Source organism: Prinia subflava, chromosome 3, assembly GCF_021018805.1.
Source record: "Prinia subflava isolate CZ2003 ecotype Zambia chromosome 3, Cam_Psub_1.2, whole genome shotgun sequence".
Classification (NCBI taxonomy): Eukaryota; Metazoa; Chordata; class Aves; order Passeriformes; family Cisticolidae; genus Prinia; species Prinia subflava.
In genome coordinates, this window is record NC_086249.1 from 48,154,181 (window position 1) to 48,180,305 (window position 26,125).

The 26,125-nt window shown below is 41.1% G+C and overlaps 1 protein-coding gene across 3 annotated transcripts in view; it reads left to right on the plus strand.

Annotated features, from left to right (window-relative positions):
* The window catches only part of OLFM4 (olfactomedin 4), a 38,650-nt gene extending 13,559 nt beyond the window's left edge, over nucleotides 1-25,091 (plus strand). The window contains exons 1-7 of one of the 3 annotated variants that reach the window (XM_063393534.1): nucleotides 1,235-1,264; nucleotides 1,925-2,014; nucleotides 4,205-4,282; nucleotides 7,860-8,012; nucleotides 14,006-14,218; nucleotides 15,107-15,260; nucleotides 22,857-25,091. In XM_063393534.1, coding sequence (XP_063249604.1) covers nucleotides 1,250-1,264; nucleotides 1,925-2,014; nucleotides 4,205-4,282; nucleotides 7,860-8,012; nucleotides 14,006-14,218; nucleotides 15,107-15,260; nucleotides 22,857-23,650 — 1,497 coding nt within the window. In that variant the 5' untranslated portion in view covers nucleotides 1,235-1,249 and the 3' untranslated portion in view covers nucleotides 23,651-25,091. Of the gene's footprint in view, nucleotides 1-1,234; nucleotides 1,265-1,520; nucleotides 1,540-1,924; nucleotides 2,015-4,204; nucleotides 4,283-7,859; nucleotides 8,013-14,005; nucleotides 14,219-15,106; nucleotides 15,261-22,856 lie in introns of those variants that run through there. The other 2 variants (XM_063393536.1, XM_063393535.1) reach the window with 2 other exon arrangements.
* The last annotated feature ends 1,034 nt before the right edge of the window (nucleotides 25,092-26,125 follow it).

Below are 26,125 nucleotides of genomic sequence, written 5' to 3' on the forward strand. Positions count from 1 at the left end.
AGAGCTACCCTGGTGGGCAGTGTAGGCTTATCAGTTGTCTGCAACATGTATGTGCAGGTTTGCACCTGAACTCCACTCTGGTGCAGAAAAAGAGTTTTTCTTATAGTGCAAAGGATATTTCACTGACTTCAGCTGCACTGAAAGGGGCCAATCTGCTTCTCTCGGAGCTCGGGGCTTTAGTCCTGACTGTACTTATAGCATCAATGTCTCTGTTCTCTTGGCAGCACTGTGATTTACCCAGGAAAGCACACAACTGTAACCTGAGAGGAAGAAGCCTGGATTCATTTTCTTGCTCTACCAGCATGGCTCTGGTTCTTTTTGCTTACACATTATCACATGCCTTCCAGGTCTTGTCTATCTTACATTGAATTATTATCCATGAAATCCTCCAGTAGAGATGCAGCTTCTGCTGTGAAAAAATGTCTTTGCAAGAAGTTATTATATCCTTACCCTGCAAGATGCTGCTGCCAGCCTTGTGAATATGTCAGGAAGCTTATGCTTATGCAAAGCTGTGGTTAAAAAACATGTTACTCCAATGGACATGGCTTCTCTCAAGAGTTTTCTAGTATGGATTTGCCCTAAGCCACAGCTTTCCCATTGCCACCTGGAGCTGAGAGTGCTGTGGTAATACGAGGAAGCCTTAAGAACTCCTCACCAGGGAGATGACTTTCATATGAGGCAGCACGGCTGCTCAGAAGTACAGCTGCTCCTGCCCCGACCTCTTCCAACCAACTTTGGAAAGGAATAGGGATCTCCTAACCCCTTTCTTCACATAGGCACAGCTACAGCCTTTTGTTGCTGACTCAGTAGAGAAACTAAACCCGACAGAATGAAGAAGGAAACGGAAAATTATGCTTTGGTCATGATCATGTTTTGGTCTAGAGACTTCTTGACTTTTAAAAGTGCATAGATATAGCCATTCCCTTAGTCCTGACTAGAGCCTTCCTTACAAACACCTTGCTCATTTTCCCAGGGATCCAAAGAAGTTAGGAGAGAAGTTTTAATGTCTTCTGCACAGGAGGCTTGCAGCTGACTCTATCAAGGTAGTAGCTTGTTGGAAGTGGAGAATTCCCATGGTGGGTTGGGTGCTGTGGGAACCACAGGCAGCTCACTGCCTCTCATAGGGTGGTGAGGCTCAGCTGGGCAGTGTGGGGGCCACACTAATTGCGTGTGACCTTTTTTCATCTCTCTGGATCAGTGCTCTAGAGACAGGACAGTGAATCATTGTGGTTGGGAGGAATGCAGCTCCATGAAAAGAGAGCAGGTGAGCAAGCATAGATGGGTACACAGCGTTAATGCACGATTAAGCATTAATGGGCACGTAGTGTTAATATATGACACACAAACCTGCTGGGAATGGAATGGGAGGTAGTCTGTGTCCCACCTGTGCTATGTAAGAATCAAGGGAACTGAAAAGCTGTAGAGACCTTTCTGTATTTCACTTATTGGCAAAGGTCTGTTGCCCTTTGGGAAAAGGGAAACGGGGTTCTGGTGTGTGAGCAGTCTAGTCTGACCCGCTCTTCTGTGTACATGTAAAAGGTAATAATTACCACAAAGATTTGTGTTGTCTGTACAACTTTGAAGGAATCTTCAAAGAATCTACAAGAATTTTTATGGTTGAGTGACTGTAAGGGGAATGTCTGTTTACCTCATAGCAAATAAGCACCTGAAGTTCTATAGAACCAAGATGAAGATCAGATACTGTACCCCATGGAAAGGGTTTCCTGTTAGAAAACTGTACAATAGTTAATTTATGATGGTAACTCATGTGTTCTTTGTACATTAGTAATTTGGTTATTATATGAGTTTATGACATCACCAAAACCAGTAAAAATATCATGCAAGTTCCTTAATGTTTGGTCGGGGAAATCCCCAGACTGTACTATAAAAGGCATCCTTTCTCCCTTTGCTGTCACATCTGCAGGCTGAGAAGATGAAGCACACACTGTTAGCTGTGCTTTTCCTCATGCAGGGTGTGAGTGCTCTGGCTGGGACAACAGCAGCAGCCGGAGGGGTAAGATGGGGGGCGGCTTTGCTGCCTTCTTGTTTTCTCATGTAGTTTAGATTATTGGAAATTCTTTTAAGGTTACTGGAAAATTATTAGACAAATGTTGAGGTCTCTGCATGGAGAAAGTTCAAAGTATTCCTTCATCCTTTCCCCAACTAATGTATAGGGACTGGGTAAAAATGTAAAATTGAGGCACAGGTTTAAAGTCAGAGTCAAATTCTGCCTTTGGTTAGATGAGTGCAACTCCCAGTGAGGATCTGAGTGGATATTAAATGCTCTGTGTAGCTTCTAATTAATTAGCAAGGGCTCATAGCAGGAAGAGATCCATATCTTTGATGTGGAAGGAGTTGGGAGGTGGGAGCTTTCCCAGTTGCCTGATTGCTGTCATACTCTGTGACCAGGCACATGAAAACCATATTGATTAGTTATTGTTGGGTGCTCTCTCTCTTCCCTAAAAAACTGTATCTGGTTGGGCAAGAGAGAAATTCAAAGAAGACCAAATCAATCAGAAAAAACTCTACAATAACCCCCAACCAAAAGCTACACCAAATTTAGGGGGCAGGAGAAAGCTTTGAGAAATACTTTTTTAAAGCAATAAATTGTATCAGTGAAACATAGTTTTGATTTTGTACTGTCCTTTTTTTTTTTTTTTTCAAATTTAAAATGGGACTTCAGTTTTCAGAAAAAGTTTGTGAATATCTTAAGAACTTTTTCAAATGAAGCAAAGCATTTTGGTTTTGTTTGACCAAAAATTACTGCCTTTTTGGTATTTATTAGTTAAGATTTGAGAAAAAAAACCATTTTGGCTCCTGATAATTCTAATTTATCTGGTTTATTCACCAACCAGAAATTTCCTATGTGCCCCTAGTTACATTTTTTTAAGTTTGGGAGTGTTGTGGATGCAGGCAGTGAAGTTAGCACCTCCTGAGAAGGTGCTTTTATCTGCTCAAGGAATGAAAAGCTGCAAAATTCAAGACGGAGGTGTAAATATATGTTGATAAGCTGAGGGTAGAAAGCTTAATAGGGGGGAAAGTCCTCCTTAGTCTGCTTAGCTTCAAGCTAGTCCTCAGTTTATGTAATTTGCACAATTTGTGATGCTCTCTGCCCTAACACTGTTAATTGCTACCAGCTGCCCATCATGTTCAGTGTAATTGTATGAGCACACAAGTGCCTGTTCAAGAGGGTTTATTTGACAAATTGTCCCACAAAGCTTGTTTACACTGTGCCACTTAATAGACCTACCCTTTGCTGGCCATTTGGATTTCCCCACCATCCCCTGGCTCAGGAACAGGGTTCCAGCTGGGATTTGGGAAATGCAGAAAGATGCAGCAGTGAGTGTCCTGTTGTAGGGGAAGCCCATTTGATGATCCATCTGTTACACCATTTGACATTGAGGGTGTCTTGCTCCACTTCCCAGTTTGACATAGGTTTTTGTGGGATCCCATTTTGGGTGACAGTGTGCTGCATCACGGGAATGCACCCTGTTCTTCACACTGTGTGGGGCCATGATAACCCTCAGATGGTGCCAGGGTGACAGCTGCTATCCTTGCTGCAGCAGGAAGGCAGGAGTTAGCCACAGAGGGAAGTGAAAGAGAATGTATATGTTCTTATTGCATAAAAGGCTCCCAAGGTGGATCTGGTTGTATCCTTAGCAGAGAGGTGTCTTCTCCCAGTGCTCCCTCTCCACGAGATGTCACCTCCATGGTACTAGTAGCAGAGTGGGACACATTTCCCAGCCATCACAGCTCACAGCCTGACAGCTTGGTGTGAAAAGGGCAGTGAGTCCTCTGCTTAAAGGTTGGGGCATGAGCTGGCTGGTGAGGAGGGGACGTTCCTGCTGGGAAGACGATATGCTCTGGATTCAAGGCAGAGGGGCACGGCACTCTCCTTTCAGATGCAATCTGCCATGGCTGCCTGTCATATCCTCAACTCACACCTCCTGGACAGGCTGAGAGTCCCCTGCCCTGCTCTGGTCACACAGAGCCATTCTTCAAGAAGAGGTGTCTGTGAAGTGACATTGTGCCCAGGGAAACTGTTGCCTCAGCAGCAGATGAGAAATTTTACAGTTGCTCAGGATAGCTCCCACAATAAAATCAAAGTGCTTTGGAGCTGAAGGATGGGGGCTAACTGGTGGGGAAGGGATGGTGTCATATGCAGAAAATCACACTAAAAAGAAATCTTTCCTTTGCTTTTCAGACTGCTCATGTCAGTACGATGCTTCCATATCTGACTCAGCCTAGGAATGTGAATGGCAAATCACACGCTTCCCCACAGGTATAACCATTAGTATTCTTCAACACAGTCCAGAAAAGACCAAATTTAGGAACTTTTTGTCCTTTTCTTTAAATGCTACACAGTCACTTAGTGATTTAACTCTGACACAGGTAAGCCAGCAGTTGTGCTGCCTGGAAAAAACAGGCATATATGTTGTGTTGTTGTTATATGTTGTGTATCCAGCACTTTAGGAAGGAACGAATCTCCAAAATCATCACTACTGATACCATGTCATTCAATGCCTTCAGTCAGATCCACAACTTTGGCATTAACCTTGTAGCTACTGAACTGGACCACAGATATGAAACAGATGGGGTCCTGAGGATTTAATGCCAATGTGGCAAACAGTTTGGTGATTACAGTCTCCCTGAGGAGTGCCCACTTGTGGTTGCTAGGAGTGAGAAAATCTTGATTCTCCTTGTTCTACCTAGTTAAAATATTATCAGCTATTTGATGATAGAGGGACCTGAATCTTGTTTCTCTGCCTTCTGGTACAGTGCTGAAGTCCAGAGTTTGGTTTCGTTCCCTCTTTCTATCAGTGACTGTTTAACAACATGTTCACACTGGAGCAGATTCAATGGGTCACACTTGCTCTGTATGGATCTGCAAAAATGGGTCACACTGGCTCTGTATGGTCCTTTTGTTGTAAAAGGTTCAGCTTCACAGCAGATCTTCTGTATGTCGAGGCAAGCCCAGTGTGGTATATGGGATGTGTGGAGGGACCTCTTCTCAGACAGAGTTGGATGTCTAGCTCCAGTACAGCATTTAGAAAGGTTAATGGAGTCAGGGTTCTCTTTCAGGGTCTGATTAGCAGGACCCAAACTTTATCCATTCCCTTGCCCAGCTGAGGTGGCTTCTATCCCTGCTGTGGCTCTGCTATGTGCTTTCTGTGGATCCCATTCTTTGTCTTAGGATGAGCAAATATCTGATTTAGAGCTGCGAATGTCACTAGGTTACAGTGACAAATTTCCTGATTTTCAGAAAACTGAGTAACTGCTTGCTCCTACTCCCTTTGTTAATTTGAAGGGATGTGGAAAAGGAACATTTCTCATAGCTTCAAATATGTATATGTAACAGCTTAATTTTGCAGAGTGAAATGTTGCTGTCAAGTCCTTGCTGTAGGCTAGGACAGTTTGCTCTCTTTTAAGCATTCTGTATAAATTATTAAACTTTAAAACCCATACAACTCCATCAAAAGTAGCAGTCTATCTCATGTATTTTTCTACACGATGATGGAAGACATTTTTGTTACATGGTTGTCATTTGCCTGGTATTATATTTTGATTGAAGGACTTATTGACCCACGGGGCTTTTAACTAAACAATGCTTCTTGGTCTTGTCAACATCCTGATCCCAATGTTTGTAATGCCAATGGGAGGATGGAAACAGTTCTGTCTGCCCAGGCTGTTTCCACTCTTTTGGGAAAGCTGTTGACTTCAATATAAACTGCACTTCTTGCAGTGAAGCTCTACCTTCTACTCAAAGCTCCCTCCTAACTCAAATGTTAAAACATAATGGTTGTTTTTTCACAGGGAGATTAAAAGCACGAGTTCGAGTTTTTTTGGGGAGATATCTGAATATAGTTATGAATGTTTTTTTAAGCACATGAAATGGGCAGGGTAAGTCCAGAAAACTGATTGGTATTACACAGTTGAGGCTGTAGTTTACAGCAGCGTGTATAATGTATACAGAGGTATAGCACACACTGTTGCTGTACATTGTATAGCATATAACTTTCTCTTGTATACATGTACTCATATTTGTGTTACACACAGAAGGAACAGAACCCAATACCTTCCACATAAAAATTAGCATGCTAATGTGCAACAGTCTCAAAGAAGCTCCCATGTACTCACTAAGTCACATTTATTTCTTCTTTAGGTCTCTCCCATCTGTTCCTTTTTTTATTGTTGAGCAACTTGCCTGCCATCCCAACCATGCCAATGCACTGAGGACTTGGAGGTGTAGAAATACCTAAGTGACTTAGAAACTAATTTTTCATAATAATTTACATACTGATAGCCCTATTTTCAAAAATACTTGGAAACTTAGACATAATATGTTCTCAGTGGGATTTTCAGAAGTGCTTTGGTAACCTGCCTAGCAGAGAAATCAGTGGAAGTTTTGTGCTGGGACACTCTGGAATGCCATGAGATACTTCTCTGCTTCCTTTCATGTTAAATGTCTTCAGCAGTCTGGGAGAAATTTTAAGGCCCATGGTGCTTGAATAACACAGATAAAACAAATTTCCACGCTTTCTTTCAAAGTGAGATGCATGCTGTTTGTTGTGGCTGCAGTGGAGAGGTTGCCAGAAGTGTGAACTGGGATCATTCCTGCTTGTTGCTCTTCTCATTTTGGGCTCACAGATCAAGACAATTTTGCTGCTAGTCATCACTGTGTGTTCTGGGCTGGTTTTTCAGTGAGGACATTAATTGAAACCACTGTGAAAAAGCAAGGGAAGAACTGCTGAAATGGCAGCTCTCAGGACATAGTTTTGTTGTTTGCTCTTTTATTTTTAAGAGGGAAAGAAAAAGAAAACACAGGAATAACACTGCAATTTCTGCAAGGCAGGAGATTATAGAAAGAAGCGTTTTTAAAGAGCAAGTCTGTAGCTTTAAAATATGCAGCTGCATTGAAGTGTGTGCCAGAATATTTTAAAGTAACATCAAATATCTTTATTAATAAATTTGTGATAGGTTTATGAATTGGAAGAATTTTGTGTACAAACAAAAAAGACCTGTTCCAAACACACTCAGTATTCAGCCCAGTGTTTATACACTACAGGGAGTCTTGGCTGTAAATTATGGCAAGATCAGGAGGTGCCAGCCCTGACCTTTCTGTCCCTCATGCACGTTGCTTGGTGATGATGCTGTGAGCATGCAGACAACTGGGACAAGGCAATTCATGGGCAAGAGCTTTGCCAACGATCCACAAGGATGGATGGGCAGGCTGTGATGTGTGGGTGTTATGAGCAATATTTTGTAGGAAAATAAGAATCTCTACCCTAGGCCAAACCTGCATATTTAATTCATCACCTTTCAGTGGTGTATAATTAAATGCACATCTGTTTGCTGTGGCTGGCTGCAAATCTTCAAATGAAAGATTTTTCTTTTCAAAACATTCCCTGTTACTAGTTCTATTTCAGTGCTTTCTTCTCTGTGGATGTAAATGATGAAATGATTTGTCCAATTTAGATGAACAAATGGTCGCTGTAAGACCTAACTTACTACATTATTATTTTCCTGCCTTTGCCTGCTTTTCTATCTGCTGGAAAAGTTATTTCATTATCTTAGGAACATTGTCCACAAGATTGGGAAAGTAAGGACTATTATATGTCTGCATTTTTCCAATGGTAAAATCTTTAAAACAATATTTAACTATTTTTAGAGAGATTTGTAAGGATGAGTGACAAAAATTGCTAGATATTTTGAGCTCCTTGGAAGAAAAAGTGAAAGATTGCTAGTAAAGAAATTGTTGATCTCATGATTGGCACAACTAATTATTGCCAGACTTTACTAGGTACTGATTCTAGAGAAGAATGTTAACACTTTTTTTTCTTACCAATTTGTTTCTGCAGCTCTTTGCCAATGTGTCCGGCTCTGTGAATGATGAGGGAACTTGCCAGTGCTCTGTGTACCTGCCAGATACCACCTTTCCAGTGCAGAAGGCTGAGCAACTGGAAATTATAGCCACAACGCTCTCGGAGAAGTTTGAGGCAGAGCTTTCTAAAGTAAGGTATTCTTTTGTCTTAAAAATAACAGTTGCATCTTTTCTGAAGAATGGTTGCCTACCAAAAAGTACAGCAGTCAGCATTTTTCTGTGGTGTGTCTTTCAAACAGTGGGAAAGGGGTCTCCGTAACAACAAGGAGAAAGGTGATTACATCTCTAATCTTTGACATTGTAACGTCATACATTTGATTATTCTCAGGTCTCTTTTCTAGGTCTTTTCAGCTAGAGACATATGGTATGTTTTGAAAGAATGGCTATGTTTTTCCTCTTTTGGCTCAGTTTTATTAGGTTGTGATTGCTACATGATGCTATAGGAAGCCAAGCCTCCTGCTCTTTCATGTGTTATTATTTGTATCAAGCCAGCCAGATTGTGAGAAGGCAGTGAAGGGAAAGAGGAGAAAGGTCACCACAGCCCAGAGTGAAGAAGTAGGTGAATAATTGCCCCTTCACTGCTTCTGCTCTCACAGGGAAAGATAACTAATTTTTTTTAAAAAAATCTTTCTTGTCAACATCTGAAGCTGTGGCAGTGAGACTGCTGAATTATGCATTTCTGTTGAAGACAAGCACACGCTGCTTTGGCTGCTTGTTGCATGAATTGAGATCCATTTTTTGAGGAACCCAGGCAAACCTACAAATGTTGAAGTGCACTGGGTGAAGCTGCCTGTGAAGACAGGAATCTGCCTTTGACTTTTTATAGTGGATCGATATTCAGGATTCAGATTGGGTGTCCAGCAGAAAGTGTTTTCTTTGGAAACCAAGCATCCTAAGAAATGGAGTGTCCTTGAATTAATCAGTAGAAAAGGCAAAGCATTAAATTATAAATTCTAATCATAAATATTCATAACCCTCCTCTGGTATAATCAAGAACAGATAAGAAGTTGTGCTTAAAACCCACAACAGGCTGCAGGATCCTGTGGTAAGATCTTTTGGTTCAAATAGTTTGTTTTGAAAGAGCTGGAGCTAACAGTGAAACACATTCAGCTGTCAGCAGGCATATGAAGGACAAACTGACATAAATCCTGCTGCCCTCCAAGCACAGGAGTTACCTGATCCCTTGGAGCATGGAAGTGCAGCACAGGGTTAATGAGCCTTGAAAATCCCTGAGATTTCAGTGCTCCATACTGTTCCCACTGTGATCAGTGCCAGCATTTGAAGGTAACTGCTGTGACAGGATGAGGGGTATGATTCCCAGCCCCAAATTGGCATGATTCTTCAAGGTGGTTGTGTAACACCTTTCCCAGTCTCCTGTGCTGGTGTAAGCTATCTCTTACTGGTATTTTCCTCAGAATGGTGCATGTTCCCTCTAGGCTAGTGCCAGGCAGATATGGGAGCACCTCAAGTGCTGCTTGATCTCTCTGGGTGGACCTCAGATCTCCAATGAGTTCAGGCACCTTGCTGACACAGGTTATAACCTATTTATAGATACCTAAAATTAGGTGTCCAGATCTGTACCTGAAACTCACCTCTAAATTCAGGGCAAACTGGGTCCCCACCCTAGACTTTAAAGTCTATGTTGCCAGCTAGTGTCAGCTGTTGTGACTATTGTCACCGTTCTGTGTCCAGCAGTGTCCCACAGTGTGGACACTGACCCCCACTTGCAATTCTTGCTGCAGACAGTGAAAATTCTTGTCCTAACTCAGGCTTCACTGAATTTCATCCTGTTGACACCTATCAGCCAAGCAGTGCTACAATGCATTCGGTTGAAGTGTGACATATACTTTGGTGTAATATGGGCAAAGAGACACTTTAGGTCAGAAATTGAAATAAGCAGATTCAATTTTGGTGTAAATTAATGTGTGTAAGATTTCTCAGTTATAATGTTCTATTTTTTTTGTAAAAAGAAGAGAGTTTTTGAGCATTACCCTATTCATATCTGAACTCAAGTATTCTGAGATCCTGTCATGCATAAATATCCATGCTCAAAAATTTTTTACCTTTCCAATTATAGAAAAAATTCTTCTTATGCAATCCTATGTATTACTTCAGTCATGATAATAATCACAGAGACCAGGAAAGAATGAAATGGAGGAAACCCAAGCTTTCAATATTAGAAATGATCCTGAGAAAATTCCTAGGGAGCTGCATTCAGACGTAAGCTAGTCTCACCACAGAAGGGGGAATTTCTACTGAATGCTTCTTTTTTGACTCCGAGAATCCATGGTTTTGTTGCTCTTCTAAAACACTCTTTGAAGCTCATGGGAACTTTTCCTGCATAAGAGCTGCAGGATTGGACCCTCTTAAGGATGCTTTCCATGTGCTCAAAGTCCCAGATAAACAACCTGATTGAATCATTAACCTTTTGCCTGATTGTTGGCTAATTCAAAAAGCAAGGGGGTCCTTTTATAGAATCAGCAGGCAAGGAAGCTTGCAGATAAAGAGATGCTCTCATGTGCCAAGTGAGTACAAACCGTAGGCTGAAAATACCAGACTAATTTTTCCTCTGTCACATCAACCTTTGCCAGCATAATTATGATTACAGAAGAAAATTAACCTTTTAAAGCAAAGTGGGAATTGGTTGTTCCTCTCAATAGGAAAGGGGAGAGGACACTTCTGTAACAGGGGTGGATCAGCACATAATCACAAAGAGAGAAAGTGCCTTTCAGAACATGGTTCATGATAGCCACAACATCCTCACTTAACAGAAACATGAGCAAAAAAGCCCCCTGCTTTTCAAAACAGATTAACCTGCAATGGAATTCTTCTCCATCTCAGAAGGCAGACTGCCAGCCTTGCTCCTTATGGATCCACAGAGGTCAAGCCTTCTCGAAGCCAATGTCTGGGGCTGAGTGATATTAGAAAGTTGCTGGGTTTGTAATTTCTTTCCTATCTTCCCTCATTCCTCCCACTTTTTTTCTTTTATGTCTTCATCTTGCACCTTTGTTCCCCCTTCTGTACTCTCCAAATGTGTGCTGGAGAAGTGTCTGCTTGCATGTTGCAAAACCTGTTTTGATAAATACCAGTTGCAGGTAAGTGACACACTAAATGAGCATTGCAGATTTTTCCTGCCCTTTTCATTAAACGAAGGGGACAATGCTTGGAATGAGCAAAAACTGAAACTGAGGATTTTTCCCCTTACTTATGCCTCACATGGTTTCATTTTGTTCCCATAAAGGGCTAATCCAGGCCCTATGCTTTCATCATACCCTACTTTAGGCTTTTATGACAGATGCGGCAGCAATCAGTACTAGTTATTGGTCTATATCCCTAAAAATAGGATATGCACAGAATTTCTGTGCCAGCCTGTCAAGAGCCTACAGCCAGTCCGTAGCAGGTAAATGCAGTAGAAGAGCAGGGATTACAAGCTGCTTAAATCTATCTGCCAATCAACAGAGCAATGTCGCGTTCTTTTTTCAACTGGTATTTCTAACCCACAGAAAGTCCTAAACCAGACCTGAGCAGGTGGGAATCTCCACATTGAGCATTGCAATGCTTAACAGATGTGCTGGATTTATCTGCAAAAGCAATACAGACCTGTTAGTGCAGCACTGCTGAGAAAATTCTATTTGTCCAATAATTCGCCAGGGGAGCTATTAGCTTAAGCTCTCTGCGATGCTGGTGTGGCTGTGCAGAGCACTGCAAAGCGATGGTGCTAGCTCAGCCTCAGCTGTACTCTGCTGGATGGTGTTGACATGTCCTTAAATGACCTAGATGGTTGACTGAGTGAAAATCCTCTCAAATAGGAGAACTTCAAGTCTGCATTCTGCAGCCAGGGCTCAAATAACTATGTATGCCTTGTTCCAGCCCTCAGCATTTTGTTCAGGCTCTGAAAACCCTGGAGAAATCTTCAGATTCACAGGTTTCTCACTAATGAGTAGCCATCACTAATTCCAGCAGCCTGTTTATTTAAGTGGTTTGCAGATTTGGTCTGTATTGCATTATTATTACCAGTATTACTGAGAGAAAGGTTATTAATACCTAGACAGATTTCCAAATACCTCTGTGATAGACATAGCTGCACACAGCAGTACAATTTTGCTCAAAAATGGACATGCTTCTTACTTAGGCTGTAATTATATTCTTTCTTTTTTTATTGTTGTTGAACAAATTCTAGACACACAGTTTAAACGTTTGCCTTTGAGTAATTTTTCCAGATGAATTTTTTGAGGTTCTCTTTCAATATCAAACTGATTGTGGTGATCAGTGAAAGTGTGAGGTCCAACTGCCTCTGACTTTTCCAAAAAGATGAATTCTTCCTGGTATTCCCTACCAGATGATGGTGGCAGTCAGAGCGATTAATCCCAGCTATCACTGTTGCTAGCCAGTTATGAGGAACTGGGTCTAAATCTTTTGGGCTGTTATTTTTAGATTCTTAATTGTATAACTTTAGATTCTCAGTTCAATAACTCGAAGTTATCCTGGCTTGATCTGGGAGATCTAGAGCGTACAGTGCTGTGAGCCAGGGTGCTTCTGCTTCAGCTTGTGGAAACTTGACAGTTTTGAGCAGCTTGAAGTCTGTCTGCACACATTTAGAGCAGAAGATCTGTTTCAAACTCAGATTTAAATACATGGAACTGAGCATCCTGATTTTGGTGTATGCTATGTATGTCCATGCATGGTTTTTGTAGTGGCTTAAGATTTATAGTGTAGTTGTGCCACCATTGATAATTGTATTTCTGAACAGAGGATCTACTCCTATGCTTCTCTTCCTTAATCCACATCAGTAAATAATTTAAATAAATAAATAACTTAATAACTTAAATAACTTATACTAAATAACTTAAATCACTAAATAACTTATGATCTTAAAGGATCCTCTTCATTAATTTCCATGCCATGAGCTCCCATACCTCCTCTTTGATACACAAGGGATTCAATCAAGATTGAAAGGAAGTATTTGATAAATGTGGGTTTTTTTTTTTCTGGGTCCCTGTCTCAAGGGCTGTTGTCAGAGCAGAAAAACAGGGAGTCCATAGTCTTCACACCATGACAGGATTTCAGAGACAACGGGGAAGAAGTACTAACTTTTATATAATGTTAATATAATGCAAGAATGCTTGAGAAGATGTAGGCTAAGTCTTTCAGATGAAGAAATAATAAATGGAAATTACAGTGCTGTAGATAAAGGCACAAATACCATCTGAGCCTATAAATATGAAGTTACTAGTGCAAAAAACTGTTTATATTTATTCCTACTTATCTTTTGAGATATAATGATATATGAAGCATATGGCAGAGAAATTATGCCCCTTTACCAAAGCATTAAATTTCAAGGAACTAACATTTCTAAGGGAAGTCCCAAATCCATATAATATTCTTACCATTCTGCTTCACAATGCTTGTGCTGTGACCTTTACCTCAGCAGATATATGTGTGAAAATACATTTATCTGGACAACTATTTAATGAGTCAAAGACTGAAAAGGCTGCTATATAAATTACTCTAGCTAACACCTGCCATATATTTAACACTTTCATTTAAACCAGATTTGATTTTTAACACTGTGTTTAAATATTTCCTCCCTGCCCAAACATCAAATGAGTTCTGCCAACATTTGACACAATTCAAATGTACACAGGGTAAAGTCCTATTTGGATTCAGAACTAATAGGAAATGAAGTTGAAAAACTTGGGAATTCTTTATTGCATTTTGCAGCCTTCTCTGGTTGCTTTTGAGAGATAATACACTGCAGATTTCCTAATAAAATTTTCACCAATGTAAGTTCTCGGCGTACTGAGGATAAAATTAGCTCACAGAGACAATATTGGCAATGAATTAAAAAAAAATGGAAGACTGTGAGTAAAATTCTGCCTTCAGTTATCCCCAGGCATTCCTGAGGGAATTTTGTGAAACTGCCAACAATAAATGAGGGTTAAATTTCATATTTTTTTATTTATGTGATGAGAATTACATTTATGCAGTTTATGTGAAGAATATATATGGCAATTATGTGGAAGTTATGCATAAGGGACTCAGAAGTATAATAAGGCTGTCAAACAGGCTTGTCTTATTTGCTAATCTGGACTTGAATATATACCTTTTCTTTCTTGCTTTCAGGTAAGGGAGTACTCACAAAGAATTGAACTGTATCAGCAGCAAATCCTCAATCTAACCATCAGAGTGCAGCAAGTGGAGACGGGTGGTGTATCTTACACGGAACTGGACTTCCAGTTACTGAAGGTGGAAATCCGCGACCTGGAGAGACTGGTCACTCAGCTGAAACCCAGCCTTGTTGGAAGCAATGTCATCGTTGAGCAAATATATTTGGAGGTATTGCCAAGGTCTTAATTAGCCACAGAGGGTTCAAATACACAGATTGTCTATTCTCTCTTTAGTGTTTAGGTTGAGGAAATGCAGTGTCTCTACTGCAGCTAGTGGAATTATTTTAGCATTTAATCAGCATAAATTAAAAGCTTGACCTTAAATGTAATAACATCTTATTCCTTGATATAGAGCACAGAAAAGTAAAGAAACCCCAAAGCAAATGGAGTCCACTCTGGTTTTGCTCAATATCTGCCTGAAAGTTAAAAGTTTTGCACGGTGTTAAACGCACAAGCTGATTAAAATTATTATAATAAATATTAATTTATAGACTCCCATGCTTGAAAGTCTGTGCGCTTTAATTTAGATAATTAAAAAATTAGTTGCTGGCTGCTAAGGCATTGGCCCAATCAATATGAAATCAAGAAGTAGGAAAGACTATCACCTTCCTAGCAGACTATAAATCACATTTTCAAAATTGTAGTTAATCACTCACCTAGAGAGAATAATTACTTAAGATGGAAAGTGAAATCTCATTTGCTCCATTGTCCTCTAGATCATCAAGCATGTGATTAAAAACACTATCTTTGCAAATGAAACTTGCAGATACTTTTGTAAGGCTGGAATAAATACTTTTTAAGTTTAACAGCTAGTACGTGCCTAAGACTTACTGTATGTTTTTACCCTATGAGTAAAATAATGCTATTTTTGCATACTGTTATACAACTTAGTCTCAAACCACATCCTTGTTGTTACATACTCTGCTGGAAATGTCGAGCTGAGGCTACAAGGATTTCTTAGAACCTTTTTCTGTAGTGTCTTCTGTGATCAGCCCTGCCTGCAAGTATCTGTAAAATAACGTTGACATTAAACTTGCTGTCTCTTTTTCCCCTCCAGATCACCAATCTGACTATACTGGTAAATGAACTAGAGTCACTGGACAAAAACAATGTCCTCGCAATTCGTCGACAAATTGCGTCTCTGCAGAAACGGTTGAAAGAGTGTGAAGAGAACGCAACCAAAACTACACCACCCCCTTACTTCCCACCAGGTAAGCATTTCTTTTGGATAGCACACAAGAGATAATATAATACACGGTTAGAACTGTAAATGCAGAGACTTCCCTTTGTTATTATTAAATACAATTGTAATGATACTCCTTAGCTCTTGAAAAATTGAGCAGACAGCTCCTAATGTTTCATCAATGGTTCAAAAGGAAAATGAAGGCAGGATTCAAATTCTTACAAACACAGCAGCTGTTTTCAGCTACAAGAAGTTGCAGTCTTCCTCTTAAGTATAGGGTGAAAAGTGAATCTCTATCCCTCTTCTCTCTCTTTTTTTTTGTCCCCAGAACAGTTACCTGTGGGAAAGTATGTTTTTTTACTAACTAGCTTTGAATTTTAGTAGTTCCTGTGAAAGTGACAATATTCCTGTGTTCATGGCTGTATTATTCTAATGCTGCTTGGAAAATGTATGAGCAACTGTTGATGTACTAAAGCTGTTGATATGCAAGCTCCAGAAGGGAGCTTCACCTGAAGATTACTTTTGCTTCACAGTCAAAAGATGCTTCTAAAAAAGCTGTTCAAGGGACCTGGGGAAAAATTCTGGTCTCAGGAAGATAAGGGGGAGCTTTATTACTGATTTCGATGGAACTTTTTTCTTAACTAGGAAAGGTTATATTCTGGGGCCTGGGTCAGTGGCTCCCAGAGTGCAGTTCATATAATGGTGTTAAGAGTTATGGAGTGTGTGGTAATTAGTTTATAACTGAAAGAACTTTTGTCTTGACAAAAGTGTTCAGTTTGAAAAATCACATTGTGAGGGAATCATAGTCTGAGAAATTTTGAGAGTCAGGTATGATATACTGGAGCAAAACATTTAGGAAAAGCTAGATTAGATACGCCAGGTCAAGAATCCCAGTTGCTAACAGATAGGAGGATTTCTAAAACCATGTTGGTCCTCTGAGTGTTTTATACACAGGGGATTCCTTTAGCCACAGTATTGTAAGAGCAAAAGTGCTATGTTTTATACAATACCCAGAGGAACATCCTTGTTTTTTCACATAAGCTGGTTAACAATTAGCTAGAGGAGCCCATAATAAAGGAGGAGCTGTGTTCTTCTTTCAAGGAGCACAAATTTGCACCTACCAGCATTTCCCTCCCATCACTTTGAGGTCAGCTAATTCAAACATCTCATTGGAAAGGTGAGAGGGAGGAATACAAGCTTCCCTTAGCGTGAACAGTCCCTCCTTAGGGCTCCATGGTGGTGCAAGCAGTTGCTGTGTTTCTCTGACAGAATGCATGAGTAACACCTTGTCTGGGAATCAGACAGGAGAGAAATCTGAAACAAAAACCTGAAGTAAAAAGTCTCAAGTCCTTTCTCTGCTCCTTAAGGGAGGGCTTAAAATGTTTCAATGAAAAAAACTCCACAATGTTTTAGATGTACTTGAAGGGCATCTCACTGATTTATTGAGGGTGATGGTGTGTGGAAAGAAACAATCTCGTTCTCTTCAAGCCTAGAGCAAACTTTTGTTTTGGTGAGAAAGTACTGAGCTCTGGAACAAGAGTACTGTGTCCTTCCATGAGTGATGGAGGAGTGGGCTGCTTTTATCATCTGCATGATTGGCATTTCTGTGGGATATAGCAGCTTTCACTGTGTAGGAAAGGGGAAACTACGCTTGGAGTGCAGCTCCATGCAGGGATAGGCAAGTCATGTTCTAGAGCAGGATGTTAGCTCTGGGATGGGTACATGGAATTGCATGCAATTGTGACGGTAATAGACCTATTCAGCATTGTTTCTCAGGGCATAGTAGGGAGATGGATAGACTTTATCTGGTTCCAAATTGTATTGCTTTAGCATTGCCTTCTTCCTGACTGGTCAGACAGCTCAGGCACCTTTGCATATGGCAACACTGCATTGTAGCAGAAAAGGATGAAGGAGGTCAAAATCCTACTTTGTATAACAACTTCCTGAGAGTTACCACCACTGACATCAGCTGAGGACAACCTCTGGTGTTGTCTGTCAGTTTTTGTGTCCAGAGGTAGGAACCTGGGACAGGTTGGAGGATGTGTGTGAGTGTATTATTACATGGCCTCCTTTAGGGTGAGTGTGGTCTCTGAGGATGGCACAAAGGACTGGCAGAGAAACTGTTGTAGGCTGGCAAGCTTTCTTCGTGTTGGAAGATGCTAGTTCTACAGATAACCCGGTATTATATAGGCTCAGATCCCTGCTAATTCACACAGGACTAGCATACTGTGACTTTGTGTGACTGGTGGAGAGCAACTATTATCTGTGCAGAGGACTTTGTAGAGCAACTACATGTCCTGCAGACTGCATCTGAAAATACTTAGAAGCAGTAAGATATTTTTGCTTGGGAAGATGGAGTAAGTATGTGAGAGAGCTGCATCCCCTAGCTGGTCATTTTGGAGGTGCTGCATGGACCTTCACAGCTAGGCCTCTGGAGCTTTCTAGCACCCGTTTATGTGTTTGAACACCATTTCTGTATGTTTTCTCTGCAAGCTTGAATGCCTTGAATTCCTGACAAACCTCTTGGCCTTGCCCCGATTTTAGATCATATTATATTTATAATGTTTGTATTAAATGGACTCTTTGTCCTGCTTTCAGTTTGCTTTTCCTTTTCCCCTTCATCCGCTCTCCTGCATATTTTGGGTAGGCAACACGAACTAGAGAGAGCTTGGTTAATCCCCAAGCTGCCTAAGATCATGAGTCTAAATGCAAGTTTAATTAAAGCTTCTTGCTTCGCACTGCTGTAGTATGCAGCCCCTCTGACTCTGTCCCCCAAGGCTTCTGCTGCTGTATTTCTCCGAGTGAGCAGGCCTGCTCTCAAATAACATAGCAGAAAGCAATCACTGGTTTCCATTTGCCTTACCCTCTGACTGGAGGGTGTGTGTCTGAGTGTCTGCTATGTAGGTAGTCATCCCCATCATCGTCACTGGCTCTCCTATCTGCAACGGCTCATGGCACCTCTCTCCTCACCACTTCACTGGGAAGAAATATTTATCCATTTGTTTTCCTTTAGGCTGATCTCACGTGGCTGCATTGGGTAGGTATAGAGAGAAAAGACCCCAGAATGGTCCTTTGAGGCCTCTGCAGCAGATTCTGTGTTACACCTCACTGAAATGACCTGAGAGAGGAAGCAAGAAGTGAGTCAGATAAAATTCAAAGGCAAAGTGGAAAGAAAGGAAAAAAGGAGCAGCATTGCTTTTTTCCCCTGGATTTTATACACTCAGAAATTAAGCATTTCAAGCTACTAGTGAGTAGGTCTCAGTAGGAGGAATACCTGGAGAAGCTTAATGCTGAAACTCAGGCAATCCTATTGGAATTTTATAGTGATTTCCCTCTTAACTCATGTTTTACCTAATATGGACCCAAGCCATCTGTGTTTTTTGAATATTTTGGGTTGTGTTTTGAACTGAATGTATCCATACACAAAGACAGAGACATGCCTAGAGGCACCTGAAAAGACCTAGCCAGTTGTCCCCCCCAGGACTTTCTGAGCAGCCCCTGGACACGTGCATTTATTCACTGGCATTGGAGGGAGCTGAGTTGAAAGACTTTAGCTGCTTAGTTGCCTTAAGGCATGCCAGCCCTCCCTCCACCTCATCCCCTGATAGATGTTGCCAACCTAGGTTGTCTTTTGGGCAGCTGCAAGCCTGTGTGTGTCCTCCATGAAAGACTGGAATTTGTGGGTCTTTGTGGGTCTTCCCGTGTCAGTGAGACAGTAGGAGCCTTTCCTTTAGAGCTGTGTCTTTGATATCTCATGCTCTGATAAGGCTGGTAACAGCTCCCACCTCTGGATGCAGTGGTCCATCTGATGGGAGGGGAGGGTGCACATCTGATGCTTGGGAGCTTGCATGTGTGAGGATGTAGCACCAGGCTGCTTCTGGTGTCTGTGCCCCTCGTGGGAGCTCCTCCCAATGCGGGTCCCACCTTGTCTCGTGACCTTTGGCTGCACAGGCCAGGGGTGGTCCCTGCTCCTCTGCAGTCAGATGCAGCTGCTGGGTGGGATGTTTGCTTGTGTTGGAGTAAGAAGCTGATGTGCTCTGCCAGTGCTTCAGAGCGACGTGAGTAAAGCAAGGCCCGGCAGCATGTGCCTCATGCTCAGTCCTGCAGCCTGTTAGCCAAGCAAGTCAGGCTCCCTTCAGTCCTGACAATTAGGTGTCAGCTCTTTTCCTGAAGAATCAGAAGGATTAGTATATAATTGAGCTGAGATACTGGTTCTTTATCTGGAAACAAGTATGTGTGTACATACCTGTGCTAGTCCTTCCCAGCTCTGTTTGCTACATAAGCACGAGACAAAGGAAGGCAGAAATACCAGGACATCATTTATCTGTGGCCCAAAACAATGGAGAAAGGAGTTAAAACCTTGAAAGTTTGAATAATGCATATGGATTTATTTCAAGTACCTTCTAATATTTACAAAATTACATGACACTTTGTTTCCTTTGTGCATTTTTTTCCCACAAGATCTAGACAGGGAGGCAAGTTTAGATTAAATAAACAACAATGAATTCTTCTGAACCTGTGTGAAAGACAGATCACCCCCAACTACCACAGAGGTTTTTTGTACCAAAAAAAAAAAAAAAGGGAGAATTTTCAAGGAAATAAAAATCAAGCACATACTCTATAGAAACCTCAGACAATTTTTGATGTCATTAAAACAGAACACACTTCTAACTTTATTTTAATAATTCATTGTTTCATAAATAAAAACCAAACAAGTGTTCAGCAGAGAGATCTCTTTAAGGGAAGAAATAATAATTTATTATTTCTTTTGTAAAAAAGGTCTCTCTGCTGAACACACGTTTGTTTTTTATTTATGAAACAATGTATGAATTATTAAAATAAATCTGGAATTGTGTTCTGCTTAATGACATGAAAAATTATTTGAGGTCGCATATAGATGAGCTTAGCACTGCTTCACTACCTGCAAGCTTCGGTGCCACATATTTTTTTAACAAATGAAGAGTTTTAGAGCATTTAATAACCATTTAATTCTGAGATAAGTTTATTGTGATTTAAGCACAGTAATATATTCAATATGTCACCAGCTTTAAAGAAGTCCTCATGCCGGAGGTAGCAATACATAATAGAGATATGAGAAAAAAACAGTTCAAATTGATTTATGAAGTTGGCAGGCTGCAAGCCATTTTGCACTGGCTGCCTTAGCTTTCTTCCTTTGCATGAGGTGAGGTGTAAGCACCTCCAAATGCTGGTAGCTGTGCCAAGTGCTGAGGCCATGTTACTAGACATGCTACGTGCCATTTCCAGAGATAGAGCCTGGCCAGCCATACAGCAGTGCCTGCCTTGTGTGCTATATTTGGAAATGAGGTTTCTGCTCCAGGGCCTCGTCCTTTGTAAAGCACTTAAGTGCATGCTTAAATGCTCATCTGCTCCGAGCCAGGAATGCTGATTCGAACGGATTCTTGGTGGCACGAAGGAAAGCAGCATTCAAACAGGGTCATGCCATGTTTCAGCTGCAAGAAACCCAGGACACAAAAGTGTCTGGGGGAGGAGACGAGAGTGTTTATATTTGTCATCAGATGGAGACTCAGTGATGAAGAGCTGTGCCCATGGGCAATACTGACCCCAAGGAATTTGCCAGCATGGCCTGGGGACATAGGGATTTATGTCATTATACTGATTTATATTTAATATAAAACTGTTCCCCACCTTCCTCACAGATGTTGAAAGGAGGCTGTAGGTAAATCACACATCCATCAGGTCACAGTCACTAGCATAAGACAGTACAAAACTGTGAGGAGTGAAGGTGCTATGATAGTAGAAACCTGAAAATAGTACATTTTGAGAAAGGGGGAGACATGCAGAGCTTCACCGCCCAAACTGACTTTACACTTTGGCACAAATGTCAGTGGTTGGGCACTACTAACATTCAGGACACAGGTTTTCTAGTCCCACAGATGGAGCACCTGGGCAAAGCAGATCAGAAAAATATTTCTCTGCTTTTCAACTGTGCATTTTTTCACTACTTATCATTTTCCCCAGTCTTTTTCCAAGTAAAATAATTCAGATTGGTCTGCCTCTAATTTTTCTTCTTTCTGTGACATAGACTGCAAAGCGTTTGGGAACAAAATGTCTCCTAGACCTTTTCTGTCTGTGATTTCAGGAGTTTCCAATTCATCTCCAGAAGTATTGTCTGGCCATGCTTAGGGATGGTCAGCTTTGAGGGCAAAAGATAAAATCTTTCTCTGTTATTCCTCTTTCTTCTTTGTGCTAAGAAAGAGACATCCCTTCATATGACTGAGCTTATGAGCCATTCTTGTCAAAGAAGCTGCAAGAAATTGTGACATTGTTCCCACTCAAAGTATTAAAACCTCAAAAGATAGTCCTGACTTTCATCAGCACCATAGCTGTCAATGCACAAGAGTTCCTTTTTTTACAGAGGTATTATTGACACTAAAATTTGTGGTCATTAATTTATTCACAAATCGACTTGGGTCTATTCATACTATACTCCATCTTTAACAAGAATGACTTTCTAGTGGCTAGAACACCCTGGTGAAATGGGGTGTGTAGTACCACTGAGCTTGTGAGCTGGTGCCAGCCACTCGATATCTCTGTCTCCATTACCTCAGGTGAAGACAACCTTACAGAGAAAAATCTGGGACACTTCTGTGGCAGTAATACAAAAAGCTAATGTTAACACTTGGAAAAGTGCATGCTGTTTTTTGCCAGTGGCAGCTTCACACTAATCAGAAGCCCAGGGACCTTTCTGAGTGGAGTTTTTTTCCTACCACTGACTTAGAATATGGAGAATTTATCAGGAAACAGGAATGTCACTAATTCAGCATGAGTAAAAGGAAACTGTTTCTTTTGCATTCAAATTATTTTTTCCATGATCCTGAAAATGGTTTTGCAGTTGATATGTGTAAAACAGAGCAGTTCTGGTTCAGATTGAAGCCATATTTCCTTTAGAGTTGCCCCACATGAAAAGTCAGAGTAATATCAGTCTACATTTCCTGGGCTGTGATTGCTACTGTCTACAGATTTCTTTGAGGGCCTGAGGTGGAAGGCACCATGTGGCTATGACACACAGTTGTAAAGCTGTGATTCAGACAGCAGAATGCTAATCTGAAATGTGACTCTGGAATTACTGCTGCTGCTGCTCCTTTCTTTCTCTCCACAGTGAAATACACAGAAATCAGATGCTCCTTATTCTTTTTTCCCCCATCTCCCATGCTTTCAGTTCCACTGAGATAGAAAATAACCTAAAATGCTTCTGAAATTGTATTTTCCAAGGGATTTCCTAATGCATCAGGCTGGCCTGCTTCAAATGGGTAGAAACAGAACTGTGTCCCTTGTATGGAACAGCGCAGCGAGCACTTAATTTCTGTGAATTAATCCCCCACCTCCCCTTTCAAATAAGTGTAATAACATAGACTCTATTTTTTCCTGAGTTTTTGAGTCAACTTGGAAACTGGGTACCATCCAGTTGCTGACCTTGGCCCAAAATGAGCCTTTTACACATGAAGCTGTGCATTTATGTCTGTGCCTGGTCACAAAATTATTCCTTACTAAGCACAGTCTAGAGGCTACTGTCTGGAAAACCTCTCTCCTAGTAAGGACATTTGGAAAACCTGTTTGTTTTTTTTTTCCTCTTAACTTACAGGTACCTGCATTCACCGTGGACCAATGAATGTTAGCCAGCCTTATGTTGCCAAGCTGAACTGGAGAGGATTTTCCTACAAATACGGTTCCTGGGGTAGAGATTACTATCCCTCCAACCCAGAGAAGGAAGTCTATTGGGTTGCACCACTGAACACCGATGGGAGATACTTAGAATACTTCAGAATTTATAGTTCCTTTGATGATTTGCTGCTGTTTAAATACACGTACGAAAGGAGAATAGTATATGGGGAAGGAAGTGGTGCAGCCCTTTATAAAAATTACTTGTACTATCATGCTTATGGTTCGAGAAATATGGTGAAGCACGATATAAAAACAAACAGGGAGGTTTTGAGGAAGGAGCTTCCAGGTGCTGCTATTGGTAACCGCTTCTCTTACGCAGGCGTAGCATGGCAGGACCTGGATTTTGCCGTGGATGAAAGTGGGTTATGGGTAATATATTCAACTGAAAATAACATGGGCAACATTGTGATTAGCAAGCTCAATGAGACCACACTTGATGTGCTAAATACTTGGCAGACGAGACAGTACAAGCCATCTGTTTCCAATGCTTTCATGCTATGTGGCGTTCTTTACGCCACAAGGCCATTGAACACTAAGAAAGAGGAGATCTTCTACATGTATGACACAAGTACTGGCCAAGAAAGTAGAATTAGTATCATTATGGATAAAAAGTTAGATACAATCCAGAGCATTGATTATAGCCCCACAGATCAGAAACTGTATGTTTACAGTGATAGTTACCTTGTAAGATATGATGTGATGTTTCAGCCTTAGTACCTCAGCGACACACGCATATGATAAAACTGGCAGCAGCCAATAAGAAGGATCCAGTGGACCTTTAGACAATGCTACTGCCAGTTCAGAGTTCACCTGGCCTGATGTACTGTATGTATGTGAGGGTGTCATACAGGTACTTACACTCTTTAAAAGGATTGCCCACTCTGCCCACTAATATTGCTGGCAGCAGTTGGCACAATGCATTTTTTTAGGTTTTTCTGTTGTTTATTGGTGCTCGGTGCTTTACAATTGTCCTGTTTCTGGGGGCAGATTCAGTGCATAGATTTAGTGCTTTTTGTTTGCAGAAATATTTGGGCACAGACTATCTGGTGACTGAGTAGCTAATTACCCTCTGATTTACATTTGTCAGAGTAACTCAGGGAAGGCACTCAGAATGAATTTCCACTGATCTTCATCAGAGTGAAATGAGGCCTCAGAGAAATTAATTCAAGGATTAAAATAGATTAGGAAGTAGACTTGGTTGGAAGACAACAATCCATTTGTTAGTTGGAAACAGTAGTATCTGGCCCAAGACTTCAGAAGGGAGGGTAAGAATGCACTTTGCTATGCAAGTCCTACCACAGGAAAGGAAGAGAAGGCATTGTGGAAGGGACAGGGCTCACTGCCCTTGACAGCAGTGATGCAGTGGAACAGTGGCTCCCAGCCCCCACCTGTAGCTGCCTCCAAGCAGTTCAACACCCTCCCAAGCTGCCACACTACCAGGCTGCCTTATTGGAGTGCTTGTGGAGGCAAAACTGGCAGTATGGTTTTCATCAATTTTCCCTTCTGTCCTGCTCTGCTTCCTTATTAATTCTGTGTGTCTAAACCTGGTCCTATGAATTGTCTTACTACAATCTAGCTCTATACTCCATTTTCTAGGCAGTGCAGTGCAAAGAACATTGTTTTCCTTTTCTTTATGATCTTCTAAGTTTATGCAAATCCTCCCATTGACTTTATTGGCCACGAGTGGCTGTTGGTGTATACAATACATTGGCATAGAATAACAGACGTGTTATTTGATGTGCCTCTTTTTAACATTTTTGCCATTCTGTAATTAGATTCCTGTGAGCCTTGTTAATCTCAGCTCCAATTTGTTCCCTGAGTAATTCTGTCTTACAGCAAGGTAAGAGGTCTTGTGGAAAACATGAGTCTGGTCAAACTATTTGAATATATTATATGGTTTTCATTTTTTAAAATGGGTATTGTGTGACAGTTTCTGCATATGTACACTCTAACAATGTCTTATTTTCATCATGTCAGAAAGCAAGCTAAAACACTGAATTTCAGAGCTCCAAAATGTCAAAGAAAGCACTTCATGTGGTTCATTGTCTTTTATTACATATACACCCGTGTCTATGTCCTCTGATAATCAAAATCAACATGTATGCAAATGATTGCTTTTGTTTTAATAAAAAACTGTTTCAAAGAATCTCAGCTGTTCTGTAGAGCCATTTAAAGCTGTTTGTGACAAATAGGTAACTTCTGGGATGCAAGGGAAACCCTGGGCACCAAATATTTGAAACAGGATCACTGCACTCTCTTGGACTCTGTGTGCTGAAGTAGGAACAACACAAAGGTGTGAATCTGTATGTCAACAAGAACGGAAGGGGAGCTTTATTTCTCTGTACGGAAATATTTTAGCTGGTTAGGGCAACATTTCTTCACCAAGCTGAGATGCTACTCAAGATATTGGAGGCAGATGAACTGATAACATGTTTTGAATCCAGGTGCTGCCACTTATCAGGTACCAGCATCTGTTTCTTGGAAACCTGTGAAATGAATTTGAAAGCCGTGGAGGCCTTGGTGCAGTGATCAGATCAGGCAGTACAGGCAGGGCTGCCATGTGAATAATCTGCAACAGAACAAATAAGGATTTGGCTGAGAAAGGAAGAAGAAAATACTACAAATATTTTTTTTCCCTCCTCATCTGTGTGTGTGTCAAGGAAAGTGAACAGCTCTCCACTTATTATCAAGAAATGGCATCAGCATGGGCCTTAAGGCTCCTCAGTCACCACCTTTTAGGGAAGGAGTTGATGTTAACATGCATAGATTCTGGTGAATGGATTGTGGTTCTCAACTCCTTCCTTCACTGTCTTTCATGTTTCAATGGCTTTCAGCTGAAGAAGTGTAGATTTGGTATTAGGAAGAAATTCTTTATGTGAGGGTGGTGAGATGCTGGAGCAGGTTGCCCAGCGAGGCTGTGGATAGCCCATCCCAGAAATGTTCAAGACCAGGTTGGATGGGGCTTTAAGCAACCTGGTCAAGTGGAAAGTATCCTTGCCCATGGCAGGGGGGTTGGAACTAGATCTTTAAGGTCCCTTTCAACCTAAACTATTCTATAATTCTATTGTTCTATGATTCCTGGGGACAGCTTTCTCCCCTTTGGAAACCACATTTGGCCTGGACTGGAGGTTTCCATGAGGAGCTGGAGGTGGGGATGCTCTGGCTGTCCACCATGTTCATTGCAGTGTG